This window comes from Henckelia pumila, chromosome 2, assembly GCF_033568475.1.
Source record: "Henckelia pumila isolate YLH828 chromosome 2, ASM3356847v2, whole genome shotgun sequence".
In the NCBI taxonomy this organism is placed as follows: domain Eukaryota; kingdom Viridiplantae; phylum Streptophyta; class Magnoliopsida; order Lamiales; family Gesneriaceae; genus Henckelia; species Henckelia pumila.
Genome location: NC_133121.1, coordinates 157,217,012 through 157,240,350, shown reverse-complemented (window position 1 = coordinate 157,240,350; position 23,339 = coordinate 157,217,012). Strand labels below are relative to the sequence as shown.

Here is a 23,339-nt window from a genome sequence, read left to right as displayed (position 1 = left end):
ATCTGTATTTGATTCGTTGAAAGTCTTCTTGGTTCATCAGGATATCGAACATTTGATCTGGCAACTTTATACTTCGATTGGTTTATCCGGATATCGGGATTTGATCTGGCAACTTTATACTTAGATTGGTTTATCCGGATATCGGGCATTTGATCTGGCAACTTTATACTTCGATCTTGATGAATACGAATAGATTAGTTCTTAACTTATTTTATTACTTGGTTTTGTTTTGACTTGTTATCACCGAAACTTTAGAGTTTGATCTCCAACAATTTCTCCCTTTTTGGTGATGTCAAAACCAAGTTAATATTCGGATCAAATCGATGATAGATCAAAGTGCTTTCCATAGATCGAATAATAATGACAAAATAAATGTCAAAAATTAATTTCCAATTCTGATCTTCGATCTTCTTTGCATTGCACTACTCTGTACTTTCTTCTGAATGAAGGTCTTTACTTATTTCCTTTGCATTTTGCCTTTGATGAAGTAACTTTTTTCCCCTTTTTGGTATCACCACTCTCAGATAAAAAGGTTTAGAATAACCGTGAGTTGGGTACCAAAAGTGTCATGAATCTGTTTGTTGTGAGCTTTATTGGAGGCTTCGAGACTCTCAAGCTTCCGAAGAATATTTATATATTCTGTAGTGTGTTGTGTAACGCCCCGTTTTTATATTATTGACTTTATTTGAGATAATCAGTGATTTCAAAATTCGAGAACGGACTTTTTATTGATCAGGAACTATTTTGCAATTTTCGGAATTTTCAGGGACTGAAATGCAAAAAGAGGATTTGTTATAATATCTAAATGTTGACTAAGTCTTCACTTCATCCCTTCATCCCTTCCAACATTTCCTCCTCCATTGAAGACGCCATTCGAGTTCTTCGAGCTTTCAGATTTCAGTTTTCGGTCGATCCGTCCGTTGGAAATTATTTCTGAAGGCAGTTTAGCGATCACTACAGCGAGAGCTTCATTCTATCGTAAGTTTCTCTCCGATCAGATACGTTTTGTTTTTCGGATGTTGTTAGAATCGATTGAGTTTCGAGTATGTTGTTCTTGACAAAGTTCTGATCGTTTATTCTCAGTCGGTTTTGAATTTGAGCGTCGTTCGGAATTGTTTTGATTTTTGGAAGCATATTTCAAAATTATGGGTTTTGAGATGTGTTGGATTTGAGTTTGAATGTTTGAATGATGATTGATATGAGATGTTTGGATTGATATTATGCTGTCTGCGTTTTCGGTTCGTCAGAATATAGCCGTTATGCCGTCAGTTTGAGTTTCGGGATATCGTTTCTATTGATTTGATTATACCGATTTTGATGAGGTTTCACTATCGATATTGATCTTGTGAATTCTTCTGTTAGATTGATTCGAAGTCCATGGAGTTGCGAGACTGCAGCTTCGATCAGTTTGGAAGATTTGAGCCGGTATAGTATCGACTTTCTTCCTTATCGATCGTAGAACTTGAATAGATATTGAATTGAGAATTGTTGTTTTACATATTGAAGATTGTGAAATGACGAGAAGGTATAAGACGACTTTGGAATGGAATAGGATGATTAACTCGAATCCGGATTGATTCGAGTGTCCTAGAAAAAATCACTTACTTGCATGTTTATATGCTTATTTGAACTTGATTGAATTGATATTTGAATGCATGAGATTTTATATGCATTCATATTGAGCCGATTGATTATTCATTTTGAATTAGACGATCTGGAGATTATAGTTGAGTGGCCTTGGTAGGCGATTTATTACGAGCGTCGATTAACTCACTATAATGCTCTGGAGTCTAGAGGACTAAAATATACCTCGTCCACCTCGAAAGGGGAGTTCGGTGTGATTGTTGGATATTTTAAAATCAGGATCCCAAACCAAAAAAAGAAAGAAAGAAGAATTTCTTTTGATTATCTGAGTCTGATAATCCAAAAGTTTTAAAGCCATGCATATCATTTTATTCCGCAGTGAAATGAATTACTTGAAATATATGTAGAATTTGATTTTATATCATGTTTTGATATATTATGTGATATTGTATGCTAGTCTCTTTTACTGGGAATATTATTCTCACCGGATTATCCAGCTGTTGTCTTGTCTTTGTTTGTGTGCTTGGAAACAGGTGGGGCTGGACCGAGTCAGAGGCAGCATGACTAAGGGTTGAGATGATTAGAAGTAAGACTTAGTGTTTTGGGAGTCGAATTGTAATCGAACTTAGATTGTATTCGAACTCTTGTTGTTGGATCGTTTGCATAAGTTAGATTGAAGTATGTTCTACTAGTTGAGATTGTATAACTTTAGAACTACTTGTAATGGAATTATGCATGTGGTATCATTGGATTGTATTGTGTTTTAGTGCATGTTGTTGAATTGGAAGTATTGGAGTTGAGCCTTTTTTATTTCTGTTGTTCCTTGATTCTGCAGTAGGGGGCGCTCGGTCGGCACTTTTTAGCAGACCGAGTGCAGCCCCCTTTCCGAGCGGCAGAAGGTTGGAAGGATTGGAGGCGCACGGTCTGCATTTTTTAGTAGACCGAGCGCACCCCCCTTTTAAAAAAAAAATTTATTTCAGTTTTCTTTTAGACTTGGATCTTGCATGCTTTAGTGTAGTTAATCCAAGATTAGTTGATTAGCACCGAGGTCTCACATTAAGTGGTATCAGAGAGGTAAGATCTTGTACTGAATTTAGAAGAGATAGGGGTAGATCGAGTCCGATTGAATTGGCTTCTCGCATGTGTTTGAGTTATTTAATTAATTTATTAAATACGATGCGAGCATGCTTTACTGATTGAGAATTACTTGAAGTACATGATTATGTGATTTAAATTTTTAAGTATGAAATTACTTGAGATATCAATTGTTGGTTTCTGGATCGAATGCGAATATTCTCGAAGTGGTGCTATTATTCAGAGAAGGTTTTGTACCTTATGGAACTATGAGAATTGGATTATCTGTGTCCTAACCTTTGATTATTAGATTATGGGTCCTCAAAGAGTGTTGAATAGGAACCCACCGCCACTTGTTCCTCCGAATGTGAATCCGTCTGTGAACACTCCTCCGAACGAACAGGGCAGTACAGTAACAGATCAGATGGATGCAACTGCTACGCCTATGGAGACCTTACTGAAGAGGTTCCAATATTTCCGACCCCCGATTTTGAAGGGTACAGAAAATCCAGTTGACTGCGAGAGTTGGTTGGACGACATAGACCAGCTTTTTGATTCTCTCGACTATTCTGATGACCGTAGAATCAGGTTAGTCATCCATCAATTGAGAGGAGTTGCGAAGAACTGGTGGATTGCAACAAAGAGGGCTTTTGAGAATCGAGGTTCAACTATTGACTGAAATCTTTTTAAATCTGAGTTCTATAAGCGGTTCTTTCCAGTTTCGTACCGAAAGGATAAAGGTGCCAAGTTCGCAAATCTGAAGCAAGGAAACTTGAATATCGAGGATTATGTTGCCAAGTTTGACAGCTTGTTGAGGTTCGCACCTCACATTGCTGACAACGAAGAAGCTAAAGCTGATCAATTCATCAATGGCTTGAATTCTGATATCTTCACTCTGGTGAATACTGGAAGGCCCAATAACTTTGTTGATGCAATGGATCAGGCCAAGGGTGCTGAGGCAGGGTTGATGAGGCAGAGAGGGAATCAGGTTGCATCTCAGCAGCAACAGAAAAAGTTTCAGAACCAACCGTCTCAATATCAGAATCCGCCTCAGAGATCCGAATGTGGTAGCAGTGGAGGCAACAGAAAGGATTACTACCGTCCGAAAGGAAAACAGTTTAAGAAATCAGGAAGCAGTTCTTCGAGCTCTGGTGGCTCGAATCAGTACAGTTCGGGACAGGGATCAGGTTCCTCTGGAGCTTCTTGTAGCAAGTGTGGAGGTCGTCACTCCAGGGACCAGTGTAGGGGAATTTTTGGGAATTGATACATATGTCAGCAGACGGGACATTATGCTAGAATTTGTCCCCAGAGAGGCTCGGAGCAAGCACAGAGTGGTAATGCTTCTAGACAGTCTGCACCGCCTCAGAGGCAAGTGAATGTAGTTCACTCTTTCCAGCCACAGCAGCAGAATCGTCAAGGAGGTAGCCAGAATTCGAACCAACCTCCTCGCCAGCAGGCGAGAGTTTTTGCTCTGAATGAGGATCAGGCTCAAGCAGCACCTGATGATGTGATTGCAGGTAACTTTACAATATTTGGTTATCCTATTTATATTTTGATAGATACGGGTGCGACTCACTCTTTCATATCTGAGAAATTTGTATTGATGCATGCCTTACCTTTTGAGCCATTGCCTGTCGTGGTTTCTGTTACTTCACCTTTGGGTGGAGGAATTATTTCGAGGAATTTTGTTAGGAATTGTGAATTGAGTAGTGAAGGGAATTTGATTAAGTTAGACTGTGTTATACTTGGTTTGTCTGACTTTGACTGCATAGTTGGTATAGATGTTTTGACTGAGTACAAGGCTACAGTGGATTGTTTTCAGAAGGTAGTCTGTTTCAGACCAGAGATGACAGATGAGTGGAGATTCTTTGGTAAGGGTTCTCGATCTAGAATTCCTTTGATTTTTGTTTTGTCTATGACTAGACTGTTGCAGAGAGGAGCAGAGGGTTTTCTGATCTATGCAGTGGATGTTTTGAAGTCTAGCCCGGTGTTGATTGACATACCAGTGGTTAGAGAGTTTCCTGATGTGTTCTCGTATGAGATTCCGGGATTACCGCATATTCGTGAGGTTGAATTTGGCATCGAACTGACGTCAGGTACTCAGCCGATTTCTAAAGCTCCATATAGAATGGCCCCAATTGAATTGAAAGAATTGAAGGAGCAGTTGGAGGAATTGATTGCCAAGGGATACATTAGACCTAGTGTATCGCCTTGGGGTGCTCCTGTTCTGTTTGTTAGAAATAAATATGGCTCTATGAGACTTTGCATCGACTACCGCCAACTGAACCAGGTGACGGTTAAGAACAGGTATCCTTTACCGCGTATAGATGACCTTTTTGATCAGTTGCAGGGTTCTTGTGTTTATTCGAAGATAGATTTGAGGTCTGAGTATCATCAGCTAAGAGTGCGAGAAGAGGATGTTCTTAAGACTGCGTTTAGGATGAGGTATGGCCATTTCGAATTTCTTGTCATGCCGTTCGGTTTGACTAACGCACCCAGCAGTCTTTATGGGGTTGATGAACCGAATATTTCAGCGCTTTTTAGATGAGTTTGTTATTATTTTCATTGACGATATCCTGATCTATTCAAATAGCCGTGCTGATCATGCAGAGCATCTGAAGATTGTTTTGCAGATTTTGAGAACTGAACAGTTGTTTGCCAAACTGTCGAAGTGCGAATTTTGGTTGGACCGAGTCGTTTTTCTTGGTCACATTATCTCTGGAGATGGGATTTCTGTCGATCCTAGCAAGATCGAGGCAGTTATGAACTGGAGAAGGCCAACTTCTGTACCTAAAATTCGGAGTTTTATGGGTTTAGCGGGTTACTATCGCAGATTTATTCAGGGTTTCTCTTCTATTGCGAAGCCAATTACCCAGCTGACTCAGAAAAACGCGCCTTTTGTTTGGACTGAAGAGTGTGAGACCAGTTTCATTGAGTTGAAGAAGAGATTGACTAGCGCTCCGATACTTTCTATTCCATCATGTTCTGGAGGTTTTACGGTGTATTGTGATTCTTCTCTTTCATGTCTTGGTTTCGTACTTATGCAGAGGAAGCACGTGATAGCGTATGCATCGAGGTAGTTGAAACTGCATGAGACTCGCTATCCAGTTCATGATCTTGAACTCGCTGTTATTATTTTTTCCTTGAAGATTTGGCATCACTATCTGTACGGTGAGGCTTTTGAGATCTTTTCTGATCATAAGAGTCTTAAGTACTTATTTTCATAGTCTGAGTTGAATATGAGACAGAGGAGATGGCTAGATTTATTGAAGGACTTCGACTGCGAGATTAAATATTACCCGGGAAAGTCGAATGCAACTGCTGATGCTTTGAGTCGTAAGCTTTGTTCCTTATCTCTTTCGAACATCGGTGTGTCTCGTTTGGTTGACGATTGTTGCAATTCTGGATTGGAGTTTGAATCAGATAGGAATCCTATCAGAGTTTGTGTTATCCAGGCCGAGCCAGAGTTTTTTGTGTCGATCAGAGAAGCACAGAAATCCGATGAGAGTATTCAGCAATCGATAGAGAAGGTGAGATCTGGACACCAGTCTGAATTTCAGGTCAGGGATGATGTTTTATTTGTGAATAACCATATTATTGTGCCTGATATTTCTGAGATGAGACGGCGTATTCTGCGAGAGGCACATTGCAGTCGATTCAGTGTTCATCCTGGAGGCCGAAAGATGTATAACGACCTAAAGAGTCAGTTTTGGTGGAAGAAGATAAAGAGTGATGTTGCGAGGTTTGTATCCCATTGTTTGAACTGCCAGCAGGTGAAGGCTAAGAGAAAGAGGTCGGGTGGTCTTCTGCACAGTTTATCTGTTCCGGAATGGAAGTGGGATCATATCTCGATGGATTTTGTCACGAAGATACCCCGATCTGTTCGAGGATGCGATGCCATTTGGGTAGTGATTGACCGTTTGACAAGTCTGCTTGTTTTATTCCGTATCGGATGACATATCATCATGATCAGATGGCCGAGTTGTATGTCAGAGAGATTGTCAGATTGCACGGTGTGCCGAGATCGATTGTTTCAGACCGAGATCCTCGGTTTACTTCTCATTTCTGGCATAGTCTACAGAAAGCTCTTGGTACTCGTTTGCACTTCAGTACAACTTATCATCCTCAGACCGACGGTCAGTCTGAGCGGACAATTCAGACTCTGGAAGATATGTTACGAGCAGTGGTGGTTGACTTTGGCACTACTTGGCAAGATTCGTTGCCTCTCGTTGAGTTTTCGTATAACAACATCTTCCAGACGAGTATAGGAATGGCACCATTCGAAGCGTTGTACGAAAAGAAGTGCAGATCTCCTCTGTACTGGGATGAGATGTCTGATTCCCCAGACTTGGGACCAGATATGTTACGTGATATGGCTGAGCAGGTGAAGATTATTCGATTGAGAATAAAGACTGCTCAGTATCGACAAGCAAAGTATGCGAATATCCGTCGCATACCTCTATCTTTCGATCAGGGAGACCTGGTATTCTTGAAGATTTCTCTGTTTAGAGGTACTGTTTGATTTGGGAAGAGAGGGAAGTTGTCACCGAGATTCATCGGTCCGTATGAGATTTTGCATAAGATAGGCGATCTAGCCTACATATTAGCACTTCCTCCTTCTTTATCTGGTATTCACGACGTATTTCACGTATCGATGTTGAGGAAATACCACCGGCTCTCCCGATCGAGGTGGTGTCACATATCTCCATCCTCTAGACTTTGGTGCGACTATAAGGAGTATGCTGACACTAGGCGAACTTCTACGTCCTAGGCCACTCGATTATAGCCCCCAAAACATCTAATATAAAAAGGTCGTTCTGCCCGCTGAAATCAAATATTTAGGCTCGAGATGAATACATATAGAAAACAAAATGCATTAAACCATAATTCAATTAATAACAAGAGTTCAATCAACAAAATACAAGTTCCCACTCTAGAACAAGTATTGAAGCAAGTATGTGATTTAGGAAAAACTCAAGAACCATCTATCTTGAGTGTTCTATCCCGCTTAACCGATGTTTGCTTATACCTTTTCGATTCAAAAGCTCCAACTCTGGATAAGCTACAATAAGAGATTTATATCAAAATCTATTCAACCAAAAATTCAAATGATCAAGGTAAAACTTTTTACCGCTCTTCAACTAACTCTTCGAAGATTCGAATTCTGCTCACTCTAGGCTCAAAAATCTTCAAACCAATCTGTACGGAGGCAATAGAGGATCAATAACGACAATCAAACCCAAACTAACATGGTTCAATCAATTCAAATCAAACGATATCCCAAAACTCAAACCGACGGCATAACAGCTATATTCTGATCAATCAAAATTACAGACAACAGTATAATATCGAAACCAACTCATACCAATACCAAATCATCAATATCAATTCAATACCAACAAATCACAAAAACTCCATTTTCGAACAACACTTCAAAATTCATAACAATTTCGAACGACATTTTATTTCTGATCCGACTACAAATAAACGATGTCTACTAGCTCAAGAACAACGTCTCCGAAAATCATTCGATTCTAACAACATCCGAAAAATAAAGTATTGTTGATCGAAGAAATACCTACTATAGAACGAAGCCTTCGAATTCGTGATCCCAAATATGCCTTCGGATTTAATTTTTATCGGACGGCTCGAGCGAAAACCGAAGATCAAAAAGCTTAAAGGGGCGATAATGGAGGTTGGAGGCGTTGGAGAATAAATAAATGGAGTGAAGAAGAAGTCAAAGACGCTTAAATATCTATTAAAGCCAATATTTGCATTCTAGTCCCTGAAAATTTTGAAAATTGCAAAACAACCCCTGATCAAAATCAAATCGGCCCTCGAATTATTTAATCTCCAAATATTAGTAATAAACTCAATTAAGATAATTCTGGGGCGTTACACCAATACTAAAAAAGGATGCTAGATTCGTATGGACGGAAGATCACACTAAAAGCCTTTAGCCAATTAAAATAAATTTGCAAGAATCTCCTAAATATGGATTTCCCCAAGATGAAGATGAACTAGTATTATACACAGATGCTAGTGACCATTGGTGGACAATAATTCTTAAAAAGCTCACACCAGATAGAGAACAGCCATGCAGATGCTGCAGTGTTTTATTCTCAGATACAAAGGCATTAAGATAGCATATCAACGAAAAAAAATTATTTGAAGTGAAAAAGGCCTTTGAAAAATGGCCATTATTTTTACTTGCTAAGAAAATTACTTTAAAAGTTGATAATACACGGGTAAAATCCTTTCTAAAGAATAAAATAGGAATCTAAACCAGAAAAGGCTAGATTATTAAGATGGAAAGTTTTATGTAAAAATTATATTTTTGATATTGTTATTATCAGATCTCATAAAAATATTCTTGCAGATTTCTTAAGAAGATATGGACAGCGTTGATGTCGATGTCATCATGAAAATGCAAATGATTCAAAATGAGTTCAATAAGCTTGCCCTAAATGCAGAAGTGGCGGGTAGGTTACAACAAGATGATAAGAGAACCGTCTCTGATCGAATCATAGGATGCTTACAGACTTATACTCAGTTATAGTCTATATTACAAAAGCCAATCCTCCAGATTATTGAGAAACCACTGGTTTCACAAAAAGAGAGTTTTTGAGTACAGGACTCTAACCTGAAGCAGGGGATTCAAGTATCCCTAGAACAAATGCTAAGTCGGGATCATATTCGGATGAGTTGACCCAAGCAAAAATTGAGGCTCCAGATCTTTATCTCGAGCCATCAAGTCAACCCTTCACCTCGGGGATCGAAGAGGGAGAGATCAACCTTAGAACTCAAATCGACAAGGAAAAAACTAAGGTTGATACTAACGAAACTACAATTTCTCCATTTCAGGTATATCAACAAAATTTGGGAGAAATTAAAAACCAGAACAGGAATTAATCTGGCTACAAGTCGGGTTGACGTTGCAGAAAAATATTCAAGGATGTGGATGAAACCAAACGCCCATCCAAAATATGTTAAATAATGGTATGATTTTTAGGCTCTTTCCTCACTTTATACCATATCACCAGGTTTTTTGGAGATATCATTGTTACCAAAATAGATCTAGGAAGCAGTTCACAAAACTTGGGCAAATAATGACTATTTTTTAGAGGAGATATCTTGGAACTATACTTTTTTAGTACAACACCAGAACCAGCTAGGAAAGCCTCACATAAAGCCTTTCACTTCATCAAACTTAAGAGGCCGAAGGTTAATTCTCAAAAATTTATTAAGAACCATGCAACAGAGGAAATGTCCTTGGTTTTTTTTTAGGGGAATGCCCTTGGTTGCTACACTTAGTGAAGAATATATCTCTATCGGGAGAGCATGGGGAATATGGGTATGTCTCACAGAGATGGACAAAGTCAAGTTTTCGTTCAAATTTTACCAAAATTCAGTTAACGGATCTTTCCTGCTAAACATAATGACAGGAAAAACTACAGGATTTGCAGTAGAAGCATTCGAAAATAAAATAAATCTTCTGTGAAATATCAAGCTGTCGGGGAGTAAAGAAACTCGTCAAAAATTTTGCTACATGGATCACGTCAAAAGATGGATAGAAAAATCTGTCCAGACCTCCCGAACCAAAAAGAGCCAGAATTCGAGAAAGGTTTTCAACCAAGATCTGATTGAAAACACATTGCAAAAACAAATCCAAGTGACGAAGGCCCACACAAAAAATATTTTTCTCGGGGACATCAAAAGCCAAAGATTCTCCCACAAAAAAATAAAAAAATATTTGACTCAGCAACCACTAGATGAGGAGAACCACTCAGAACCACCCGACAAAAGAAGGTGTCAGCAATAAGTCACGAGAACAACTAGCCATCAATAATGTAAAATTTTAGCAAAACTTGAAGTTTGAATTTCAAATATGTGAAGGACCTCTATAAATACCAAGCAGAAGGAAGATAAAGGCATCGACCATTCTCTTCATTTTCCTTCAAAATAAAATTGTAATTATTTCTCTCTAGTTTATGTGTTTTATAAATTACGCTACATTCCAGGTCTTTGCCCCTCTCATTTTGAGTTTATTTACAAATTAAGTTTATTACTGTAGGCCTTGAGGTAGAAAATGAGACAAGGTTGTGTTAAGTGTTGTTGAATGAATCCAAGGTAGGAATCATCTGTTGCGAGCTTTTTATGAAGTACTTGACTGAAAGACGCTGGATGGGTGGTCCTTTTCTTTGACATCAATCGTTTGGCTTACCTAAGAGGTCATTAAGCTGTAAGGACTAGTCTGTAAAACTCGATGGTATTTTGGTCAAAAAAGTACTAAACTAATTTATTTTACGTAAGCATGATGAGTTGGGAAAAAAAAAGAAAATAAAAGGAAAAAAGTAAATAAAAATAGAAAACAAGGGTAAAATTGGTATTTAAAAAATTAATTGGGAAAAATTTTGAAATAAAAGGGACTAAAATGGGACACTAAAAAGAAAAAAAAGACTAATTTTGAATAGGCCTAAACAAAGATGACCAAATTCAGAATTACCCTTACGAATATTTATTCCAACAAAGAGATTATTCTTTGATGTTGATATGTTTGGTATTATGAGATCTTTTTATTGTCAAAATTACAAAAATGATACAATACTATGAAGGTAATGTAAGTAATTATATATATATATATATATATATATATATACAAAAAAATAGGTTTAGAATTTTATCATAAATGTTTATATTAAATAATAAAATTATTATTTTTAATCTTACGTTAGTGTGAAAATTGGGTGAACGAAATTTAATAAAATATTCAAGGATAATATGTGCAAGTACAATATTAAAATAAAATCTTTCTAAACAAGTAAGGGTGTAGCAACTTTTTTTAAAAAAAATATCTTATCGGCTTATTTCGACGTCTTATAAACTTTTTTTTTAATTAAAAAATTGTCAAACAATTTAAAGAATTTATAACATATGTCAAACACCCTCTGACCACAACTGATTTTAAATGATTTCAATATTCTAAGAATTTGAAATTATTATGATTAGCTGCATTATATTGTAAATAAATATAAAGATGAATTTGATTTTTTTTTTTGTGTGTCTATACAATGAATATACATTTAAATCAATAGATTTCAAATTCTTTCATCCAAACTCAACATTAATTTATTTGTATTTTAATTATTAATTCAAACACTCATAATTACTAATTTTTACAACTAATTACATAACAATAAATCAATAATTCCTCGTGCATCACGAGTGAAATACTAGTTCTTTAAATACTAGTTCTAATTCGGCTTCTACGTAACCGACTTTCGAACCGTTAACCACCACAGGTTTCACTTCGACCGCCCTATCTTCACCATCGTAAACCATTGATTCCTGAACTACATACGCGGTCTCCGGCTGAGCCGACGGTGAGTCATAATACGCTGGCGGATGAGTTTTGACTGAAATCAAGTGCTCAGATCGAACCAACGACGGCTCAGACGATGGACCCCAGTGGAAGCGCGACGAAACGATGATGACGACAATCCATCATGGTTTGAACTTGTTTTCATATTTAAAGAAGAGTTGCGGTGCAAAAGACATGTTCTATCAGATATAACAATTCTGATGTATATATAATAGATAATTTCATCATTTCAGACAGAAGGCAGAGATAAACTTCATTTATCACACAACTGATCCATTTTCATATGGAAACTTTTTCATACACGATAATTTTTTACTCTCTAAAACTTTGTAGGGAAAAAATAAAAACATTCTTGTTCTTGGTTTTGTTTTCGTTCTCTCTTTCCCCGTAAATTCAATAGTTTTACAATAAATTGTGAGCTCTATTTGATTGGTAATCCGGATATTAAAAATTTGGTAATAATTGTAACATATATATTATTTCCTACTTGCAGCAACTCAGGACTAATATGCGCGCGCGTGCGTGTTGAATGAGGTTTATCAAGTTTTTGGTAAACCCCCTATACTTAAGTATCAAAATTTTAACTTTATTTTAAAATTTATAAAGTCATAAATAAAAACCCATGATACAATTAATGACAGTAAACGAGAATTAATAGTCATACCAAAAGTAAGGTTTTAGGAATGATATTAATCTATACCACATACAATGTTTAGTCAATTATTATGAATTAGTAATTATCGTTATAGTTATAATTCCAGTATGGAATATTGCATTTCCCCCCTCTCTCAACTTTGATTATGTTCAAAAGTTGAGGTCGAATACCGTCTGGAGCTCGAGGTTTGATGATAAGTTATTTTTTAGTTGTAGTTATAAATCCTTTGTTGTACCATCACATATACATAATACAAAATTAATTAAATTGTAAAAAGCTCTAATAACGTTTACTATTCGAGCTCAAATAACCAAATCCATCGAACTCGTGCTAATTTTCTTTTCAAGTCGAGCTCGAATAGCACCATAGGGTGCCCCCCAAGTTTCAACAAAAGACCATAAATCTTACCCCCAAAGGTCTCTAAAAACACACTTGCACCACATGAATAGAAAGAATGAAGAATTCCAACTACATGTTTGTGTGTGTCCTTTTGGTTCCAAATACACACTCTATACTCTAATGTTTCATTTGCATCCGCTACGACCAAAAATTCAGATTTCTCAATTCAGCAGCCAGTCATGGGGATAACCTCGATAAATTTTGCATAAACATATATATAATTTGTTTAAGAAAAAAAGAAAGGAACAAATAAACAAATTACAGATAGAGGAGGTATACTGGTCCCCATCGGTCCATTGCACATAATATGTAATCTGTTGGGTGTCGCTAATCGTCAGCTGCACAAGAACACAACAAGAAACAACATTGTCAGTTGCATTCTTGAGGTTTCATGTTTTAAGGTCGATTAGGACTCTCACCATTGGATGGATCAACGTGCACGAAGAAACTGGCCGCGACGATGAGGTAGCACAAAATAAGCATCAAACCTTTAAAATAATTTGAACGACCTTCCTGCAACCATAAATTTGTGAGTACTTTAACTCGTTGAATTATGTAACATGCATTGGAGCTATCAACAGAAACCCGGAAACCCAAAATCCAGTCTGTACCACTGAAATCATACCAATATTTTTTTTTGAAAAAAAAAAAAGAAAGAAAAAACCCAATTTTATCTGGATAGGTTTTTTTCATCTCTCCATGCATTTTTCATAGTTCATATATTTTGTAAATAAAATCTTTATTTAGTTGTTACATTGATAAAAAAAATTCTTATATTTTTTTACTACTATTTCTATTATTTTATTTGAACACAATAAAAAAAATTGAGAAAACCAGAACCGGTTCCAAATCCAATCTGCCTTGGTTATTTACCCAGGCATGTTATGATCAAATAGTAAACCAAAGTACCAAACAAGCTACGATTAGCACAAAACCTGACTCGCTCGTTCACACCTAATATGTACAAGTCACATAAATTTCTCGTGGGTTCATGTAACTAGAGGATAATCCGACGCATATATGACAAGGAGACAGGGACAAACCTGAAGCATAAATGCGACCACTAAAACGGTGATAAACAGGGTAGCAGTCTCGAACAGTTGAAAATTCAAATCCATTCTCTTTCCCATAAACCAACCAATCATAACGCAAAATGGAATCTGCGTTCGCCGTCATAAATAACTTAGAACTCAAAGACAAATCAACCAGACCGAAGATTTTAATTTCCCAGTATCAGCAAAGAAAATGAAAAAAAAATGGAATGAGGCTTACCGCAAACATCGATATTTGAGTAGAAGATCCAATTGCAACTCCAAGACTAATATCCTGGAAATACAACAGTTATTCATACAAAATGACGTTTAAGAACCTATCTTGGAAATTTCTACAATTTTTTCAGGACTCACAAGCTTGTCCTTCATTGCAAACATGATGGCACTAGCATGTTCTGCAGCATTCCCCACTATCGGAAGCAAAATGACACTAATAAAAGCCACGGGTATGTTCATTGATTCAGATGCTCCCTGAAAAGATAAAATTTTAACTTCTATATTCTCTTTTTACTTTTTTCTTCATTAAAATAAATTACCTGTATTGCATCGACAAGATATCCAGATAAAACAGAGATCCACACAGTCAAAACAGCGAGCCACCCAATTGCTTCCCAACGGGTAATCTCACATTCCTCGTCTCCATCAGAATCTTGTTCATCGGTCTCCCTCACCTGCAACGACCAATATTAATGGGAAAAGCATAAATCATTTATCATCATACTACGCAAGATGTGTCTGTGTCCTCAAATTACAAGACCTACAGGCGTACCTCGCTGTAAAGATTTTTTTGAACCTTGAGCTGAAAGAATAGATAGCTAGCATATGCAACCAGCATTATACAGCTGCTAAATCGTGAAAGAGCAAGCTCTGACTTGCCCTTGTGCACTTCCGTATGGGTAAAGTGCAACACTGCTGGGAACAACAAACCCATAACAGCCATTAACAATAACCCAGAATTCACCAGGGCAGTTGCCTGAAACAATTTCATGCCAGTTAGCTAGTGACATATATATACGGCCCCCAGTATCAAATGGATAACAAAATGGGAGTTCACCCCATTTGGCATTCAGAAAAGGTGCAAAGAAACAAAACCAGTTTGCAAGGTTTTCAGCCAATTCAAATATTAGTCAATTCATATTTGAAGTTATCAAACTTGAACACAGGTCAAATATGCTAAATTTATCTTATGAGCCAAATTCAAGCACGAATTATTCTATTCAGCTAGCGAGCTTTAATATTTCAACTATTTTATAATAGTTGAAACTATTAACATGTGTACTTTGGTATGGCAATAATAGTATCACGTCAAAGTATCTTCCCAGTTTTGCTCAGCATCATATTGGATATGTAGATTTCATTTCAATGGATTTATTAGTAATTTAATTTCTCAGCACTTTTTTTACCTGACAATTTCTCACTTGCCTCCTACATTCCTCCCATAAATGCTTTTAAACTCAGTTCTTCCACAGCAAGAAGTTGTGCTATTGTAAATTTCAAAAACTATAATCTCCTAGATTTCCTCCAACTTTTCCCACCTTCCTCAGCTGCTTTTCAGTTCACATTTTTCTCCTTCTCTCCATTCCTATCAGTTTCTACATATTGTAATACTTTTTCTGAAAAACAAAATAGTTTTTGAAATTAAATAGATTTGATGACATAAAATACAAAACCCCAAGTAATGCCGAATTTCTTCCTTTGAGTCCTCCATGACAATATTGGATAAGTAACTTCTTAATTCATTTATCCATTATTTTATAAGTTGAAAATTATAACTAAACCAATTATTTGAAAAATAAATTGATATTAATTAGACACAAGCAATACATAATATTCAAATAGTATATGCAACACACATGTTTCAAGAGCTTCAGCTCAAATTCAAGCTTCTGCTTAATAGAACTCGATAGTTAAGTTCAAACCAAACAAATCGAGTTCAAATTCAAACTTTAAGTCGAACCACAAAGCCTTGCGTTAATTATTTTTGTGAGCTCGAGCTAGAATATGAGAAAGGGACATGTTTTTAGCTTGATTCGGTCATTAGCACTCCTAATTCAAAATGTGACTGCTAAAATACAAAGATCCATCACCTGGTCAAAAACTTGAATTTTTTTATTATGAATCCCGCCGCAGAAGAATGCACATCCAAGCACCAAAAGCATGTTTGATAATATTGAACCTAGTAATGATTGCTGAACCACCCTAATCATCCCATTCTTCAAGGCATACATTGAAATTATCACCTCAGTAGCATTTCCAAATGTAGCATTAAGAAGCCCACCCACTGCGATAAAGCAAAACAAACAAACTATGTTGTAAAGAACACCTATATTAACCAGGAAATTATTATAAGAAAATATATGTAAGCACTTAGGTAATAAAATAATCAGCCACCTTTGCTAGATACACACATTTGAGGGAAAACACAGCCTTAGAAAATTCCACTGATATTAAAGAATCCAAAACCTTATCAAGTAAGAACAAATGTCTGTGCAAGTGAAAATGGGTAACTCAACCCATCTTTACTATCGTTCATGCCATATATGTCAAATAAAACAAAGTAGGAAAGTTGGTGATTTATAATCAATTTAATACAGATCATAATACATTTATGGAATACTTCGAGAAGCAAGGATGAATTTATCTCGTCTAAGATTTAATTATCATGGCACATGATTCATATTTACAGAGTGCAAAACCAAAAACAGTAAATCCAGCACCAACTGGATTTTGTAAAAGAATCATTGCAACACACTTTGTTCTTCATCAGAAACTGAAGGTTCACTGTAGATTGAACTGCATAGTCTCTAAACCCAAGGGTAGGGTGAGCCGTATTCTGCCGTATGCATTTTTTTTTTTTTGAGCAAAGAGAGAGCCATAATTAAAAAATAATAATAATAATTAAATAAAGTTATGAATCAAAATAATTGCTTGGCCAGTGTTCTATATCTAACCAACCCATTTACTGTATCTACAAAATAGAATTGATTAAGCCACTACATTTCACAACACAAATTCCCGGTGGTACAGTTGTCCTATCATTGGACTTTCTTCCAAAAGCTCTGTTGCAAAGCCTGGATCTTGTACATATAATAATAGCTCTGATTGGTTGTCAAGTGTGTTAGTCGTCAAATGTATTAGAGAACCGACAATATTATTAATGATTATGTTAAATGTGCCAAAGAGTTAGGAAACAGGTGAAAACAGATCCGAAATTAAAAAATAAGATAAATTCCTGAAGTCGAGCTTTCCATGCAAGGACAGCGGGCTGGTTAGCGAACTGCAAGTGGACAGGTTTTTTTGGTAGGGTTTTGCAATTTTACATGCACAGTGTTCACACAAAAACTAAACTTTTACTCATTGTGTTACGTAAATCAATTTTGGCGCAAAGTATAGCATATGTGCTTCTGTCATCAAATGGAGATGAGAGAGAATGGAGGAGCTCAAGGTTTTTGAGTGATTCAACCTTTAAATTCTTTTTGTTTGGAGGTTCATTTCCAACCCTATTATAAATTAATGACAAATCAGATATTGTTGATAATATGAAAGGTGGGTGTAACTATAGCAACATCGACTTGGGCAACAAACAGACATCATTATGATATTTAAAGATGAAAGCCAATAGTGAATGTTGTTACATGATGCGGCTTTCATAAAATAGGGAAACATTGAACATAAATGTCTGAGATGGTTTGGCCAGAAAAAGTAAACATCGACTCTATTTGGATGTTAGATGTGAGTTTGCTGAAATAGATGTACACTTGTTACATAAAAATGTTGCGATGATGATTATTGATGCGGATACTTGTGACAGATTGCAGGCCTATGCTATTTGATGACATTAGCTTGCGACAGATTGCAAGCGTATACTAGTTGAGGACATAAGATTGTGGCGAACAGTGAGCATATGGTGTTTGATGATGTTAGCACATGACATACTACGAGTACATGATGTTTGACTTAGTTGGCTTGCCAAGGCATTATGAGTACATATGATGTTTAACGGCATAGTCCTGTGATGAACTGAAAGCATGCGAAATTCCCCCACATTGTCCTGAAGCAAACTGCCAGTGTTTGATGTCAGTTTATCAATGAGGTTTATTGTGGGGAAGCAAATGTTTGTTGTATAAAAAATTCAGATAATTTTTTTTTTTTGATAGGAAACTATAATTTTATATATAAAATTAGATTAGAAGATTTACATAAAAAATTCAGATAATTGATTGATATTCAAGAAAACAGCCATGGGATTTTTATGCTTTAAACATTATTATAATAATGATTCATTTCAGTGGAGAATTCTTGATCATATGAGATATTTCAGGAAGTATAACCTATCTCATTACTTGGATTACGCCTCATAGATGTTGTGCCCCTCCCTTTAGGGGTTTGTACCCAGTGAAAAAGGTAATAGATTCGTTCATAAGGATTAAGGAGCTAATCATTAAGGTGGGAAATCAAGTCTAGTTTTCGGCCATAGTTAGTGATATAAGGTCGTCAGAGTATTTTGCATCATGAGAGAGATTACCCTTGAGACATTTAGTATGCTTTGATTTGATTTTGGGTTGCTTGTGAACCTTGATGTCCATATATGGTGTTCCATATTTTCCTTGAGCCATTTTTTTCTATGTTTGTATGATGCATGCCTATAATGTAGCATTCTGTTTTGGGGAAAATGCATTGTGGGCATGGGTTATATGTATTGTGCTACTATTTATGTCATATAATTGATGAGATCTCCAGTCTTCATTTAGATTATGTCAAAATTTTATTAAAATCTTGAATCATAATAGCGTGTTATGACGGTGAACATTTGACGGTACCACATACTTTGCAGTTTTACATTGTGTATGCAGGTGTTCCCTCCCAACTTCAGTTCTTAGACGAAAACTGAAAATTCATTGCCAGGTATTGGAATACAAAAGGTAACAAGTCCATCAGAGAAAAGAAAATTCAAATAACACAAGCCGGAAATCCTAACAACATGAACTCAATCAATGAAAGCCTCAGCCAATAAAATTGTTAATTATCAAGTTTCTATAGTGTCGACCATATTTTACAAAGATTATATGTGGCATGTAAACCTTGCAATAAGGACAAGTTCCAGGAATATTGCCCACCCAAAACAAAGTATATGGTTAAGTAAAATAAAATACTTTTGCATTCAACAATCTCATTTATCACAATTCGCATGTCGAAAGATTCATGATCTAATTTGACCCCCTCTTTCACCTACGGATGGTCTCACCTACCAAAAATAAAAAATATAGAACTGGGCCCCTTCTCATGTCATTTCCTGACAAAGTAGTTATATGTAAATGTTTACATGTAGTAGTAAGGGTAACCTTACTACCCATAATGGTTCCGATCTCTTGACTATCATTTTTATTATGTGGATGTTACAATAGCTAGGTTAACTGCATCTCGAGAAGGTGAAACAGATTAACATCTCTGTGCAGCAACTGTTTCCAGCAAACAAAAAGTTGGCAAACTCACAAAAATGCCATAATTCTGAACGTTAGACAGCTATAATCACTCTGTACACGACAGGATGGAAATGCAGGAAGAAAATCAAATCAGCTTCTATAAGCACTACACAAAGGGCCCGTTTGGTAAGTTGGATTAGCCATGGATAAAAAATTAATCAAACATTTGGTAGGATTTTAACGCATTTATGTTATACCTAGGGCCCGGTATTATTCCACTATTCAAGGACAAATTGATATATTATAGTCCACCGAAAAACCAAGGTATTAAGCACTGTGCTATATACATTATGATGGATTGGTACTGTTCCAGACAAAAATACCCCTTACCCCATTAACAATTTCACCCCTTGCCCACGTTAACAAAACACAATTTCAAAGACTCATCACTTCATCCCCGCCGCCTCCAAGGTATTCAAGCTCTTCCTCTCTATACTCTCGTTCTCAGACATATTCTGTCGAAGTTTTATTTTTTTTATAGTTGTCGCCCGATTACAGAAGCATGTCGTGGTGTCTCGTTGTGCCTAAAATCTAATTTTTATGGGTTTGGCTATGGTGTTGAGTCTATAGATCGAGGGCCACACATCTGGAAATTATATGAAGATTTAAGCATAAGTACGAATACAACAATATTTATTCGCAAAACAATTGGTTGATTCTGAAATTTGCACTCCAAGTTCCCGACCTTAAAAGTAGCCTCAATGTCGACGGAGATTTTAGATCCATTTCTTTCAAGAGATGTGGGATCCGAGAGTTTTTACACCGACACCGTTAAGGTATTTGTGGTGAACAAAACAAGAAGTGCAAGCTTTTGGTCTGGTACAATTGTGGATTTTTGAAAGAGAAATGGAGGAGAAGGGATCGGATGTGTCTTGTGGTTTTTCTCACAATCTACACGTATTTGAAGGTATTTTGGGAATCAAAATGTTTTTCAACTTTTAATCCTAAACACAAAAAACCAACCAAACAAAAAAATGCTTTTATTTTAATTTATGAAAATTATTGCAAAAAATATATTTATCCCACATTTTATCTTTACATTAATAATCTCATCACATATACCAAACGCAGCCAAATGTAGTGTTAGTGCCTACAGTACCCAGGATAACATATGAAATATAAGGTAGAAAAACCACAAGGCATCTTGAACTACTTAAATTAGCATCAATCATGCGTCGAAATAAGAAAATTGAAATGACTCGAGAAAAGCTACCTGTTGATCCCGTATAAAAAGCAAGTTGCCTACAACAATTGGATCGAGAAAGATGTAAGTATTTCTGTAGAGAAGGGAAATAGAACTAGCAGAGCAACAGTGGTACTTACTCAGTTGCATAACCTAGGCGCTCTGCCAAAGGAGTAATGCCAAGTAAGCTGAAGAAGAAGACCCATCCCTGGAATACATTGCATGTCAAAAAGCACATAAAGAAACCGTAACTGAAATTAAGTAAAAGAATCCAGTCGATAGGGAAAGTTTCAATATCCTTACATGTTTATTGGTTGTATAGTGAAGCATTATTGCCAATGGCCCAAAAGGCAGTAAAATGTTTATCTTTGCTTTAATCAAGACAATGGGAACACTTCTAAAAACACTGATTCGATGCATCGTTCTTAGGATCCATGAAGAAGAAAATTTTGGGTGTGCTAAAATGTGAGGCCTTTCAGAATTCAAGGTTTGAATTTTGTTCGTCGTCTGTGACACTCTAAGTGGGATCTCGTCAGATTCAAATTCTACCTTTTCTTCTATGGATACCATCTCCAGCATCCACAAATCCAGAGAATCTCCCTAAGAATCAATTCAGGAACGGCATAAATCAATATAAAAATTTACTTTAAATAAAGGAGATAAAAGCAATATTAAGCATATTAATCATACCTACCTCAATGTGTTAAATCGCAATGCTGGATCACAAGTCTAGAGCATAGCCTCAGCAACAATCCAAGTTTCTATTGCCACATCAATCAGTTTCCAAGAGGAAGGGAATTCGAATCACCGAATCAAATGCTTCTGCTATATTGCTGTACAAAACCATTTCATACTAAACAGAATGCATAATAACATTAACAATGTAAGGCAATATAAAACTCTTTTCATTTTTCAAATCCAAATCAGGTTCGCTCAATAAGCAAAGAAAATGTATAATGGTAGCCAGATCAATGAAAAACACAGCCAAAAACACAGAGCAGGAAAATGGAACCTTAAAAAACACAACATTAGTTAAAAACAAATAAACAAGCGACACCAGCAGTAGATTATACATTAAACCAGATCAAAGATGATTCTTCAAAGCAAAAAACAACCACCAAAAGAAGAAGTAAAAAAAAAGAGCAAGAAAGAACAGTGCAGATGATAAAACTGGAGTCTTTACCTTTCTTGAGGTTTAAATAAGTTTCACTTTTTCACTGATCCAAAAAAACTAGACCCACAAACTTCTCTAGAAGAATGAAGTTGATGGTGCCGATATTTTGTTGATTTTTTTATTAAAGGGGAAAAAAAAGAAGAAGAGTTGTACAGGTTTACGCGTGAATGAATGAAGAAAGGACGACGGTTGAGAAAACAAGATTTATGTTTCAGTTTTCTCTTCCTGGACCAGAGTGAAATGGAAGGATTGAAGCGTTGAGAAAGAGGAAGTTTCCAGGAAACTGCGTGTGATGTGCCACCATTTTAAAGATTTCAATTTCACGTCTTCTGTAAGTCAAAGACTTATAGAAAGTATATTTTTAAATGTATATCTATTTCTATTACTTATAGAAACTCATGATCTCTTGTTATATCAACCATAAAATTTCAAAACAAATCTAAAAAAATCTCGATTACGTGGAAAAAAGAAATGAAGCAGTTTTCTTCTCCAAACCTAAAACTACATGTTTCATCTATCACACTTTCACGCTTTGGAGTTTGGACGGCAAAATCAAACCTTAAAACTTCTCAACCACGTGGAGAAATTTAAATCAGCGGAAACAATTTTCTTCTCCAACTTAAAACCAGATTTTCCCTTGTGTCTATCATTTTCAACTTCACATACGTTGTTTAAATTTCACAAGGACGAGGGAATTCGAAATTCAATCATGTTTTGAGATTTGGAATGAGATTGTTTGATTAGTTGTTGATATCATCATACGCCTTCTTATTTCATTATTATTAGAAAGTATCATGTTGTGAATCCCAGTGAGGGCCCTCCTCTGCCTGATTCTCACAGACCAATACCATCGGTAAATTTTATTTATGACATATTTGATTTTGTTCTTCAAGTCGTTATGTTGGAATTATGTACTGAGTTTGATTATGAGATGATTTTTGGGTTTAATTTGTTGAAATTTTTTATCTTGAAATTTCCACAAAAGTACTTTCCCATAATGCATGTCTACTGTGCAATCATACTTCTCCTTTGCTAACTCTATTGTACAATTTATTTTTTCCTCACGATATGGCTTGAATAAGTTCACCAAATCATAAATCTGGCTTGAATTTAATGGTGAATGACTGGATCCACCTTCATTACTTAATGGAGTTTTGGGTCCAAGAAATCTGATTTCTGGTGTCGCTGCTTCATCTACTGTGATTTTTGTGTAATGTTAGTTAATTGGTTTCTTTAATTTGCTATATAGTTAAATGAATTATCTCATAGTTGTTTTGTTTGGTCCATTTCTTTTCTAATCTATCAAGCAAAGCTTTCACTGTAAGCATTTGACACAAGTTGATATTGAATTAA

At 36.1% G+C, this 23,339-nt stretch overlaps 1 protein-coding gene across 5 annotated transcripts; it reads right to left on the bottom strand.

Annotated features, from left to right (window-relative positions):
* Nucleotides 1–13,110: 13,110 nt before the first annotated feature.
* LOC140880328 (vacuolar cation/proton exchanger 2-like) lies at nucleotides 13,111–22,273 on the bottom strand. 5 transcript variants are annotated; one of them, XM_073284675.1, is made up of 13 exons: nucleotides 21,996–22,273; nucleotides 21,503–21,645; nucleotides 21,116–21,412; nucleotides 20,953–21,020; nucleotides 20,843–20,871; nucleotides 16,234–16,427; nucleotides 14,916–15,119; nucleotides 14,683–14,817; nucleotides 14,501–14,617; nucleotides 14,367–14,420; nucleotides 14,138–14,254; nucleotides 13,514–13,607; nucleotides 13,111–13,432 (listed from the first exon to the last, which is right to left on the bottom strand). In XM_073284675.1, exons 3-13 carry the CDS (start codon nucleotides 21,389–21,391, stop codon nucleotides 13,422–13,424), a joined length of 1,299 nt encoding a protein of 432 aa, XP_073140776.1. In that variant the 5' UTR covers nucleotides 21,392–21,412; nucleotides 21,503–21,645; nucleotides 21,996–22,273; the 3' UTR covers nucleotides 13,111–13,421. The 5 variants fall into 5 exon arrangements, with proteins under 5 accessions (XP_073140776.1, XP_073140779.1, XP_073140778.1 ...); XM_073284678.1 differs by having other exon boundaries at nucleotides 21,362–21,412; XM_073284677.1 differs by having other exon boundaries at nucleotides 21,362–21,412; nucleotides 21,507–21,645.
* Between the last annotated feature and the right edge of the window lie 1,066 nt (nucleotides 22,274–23,339).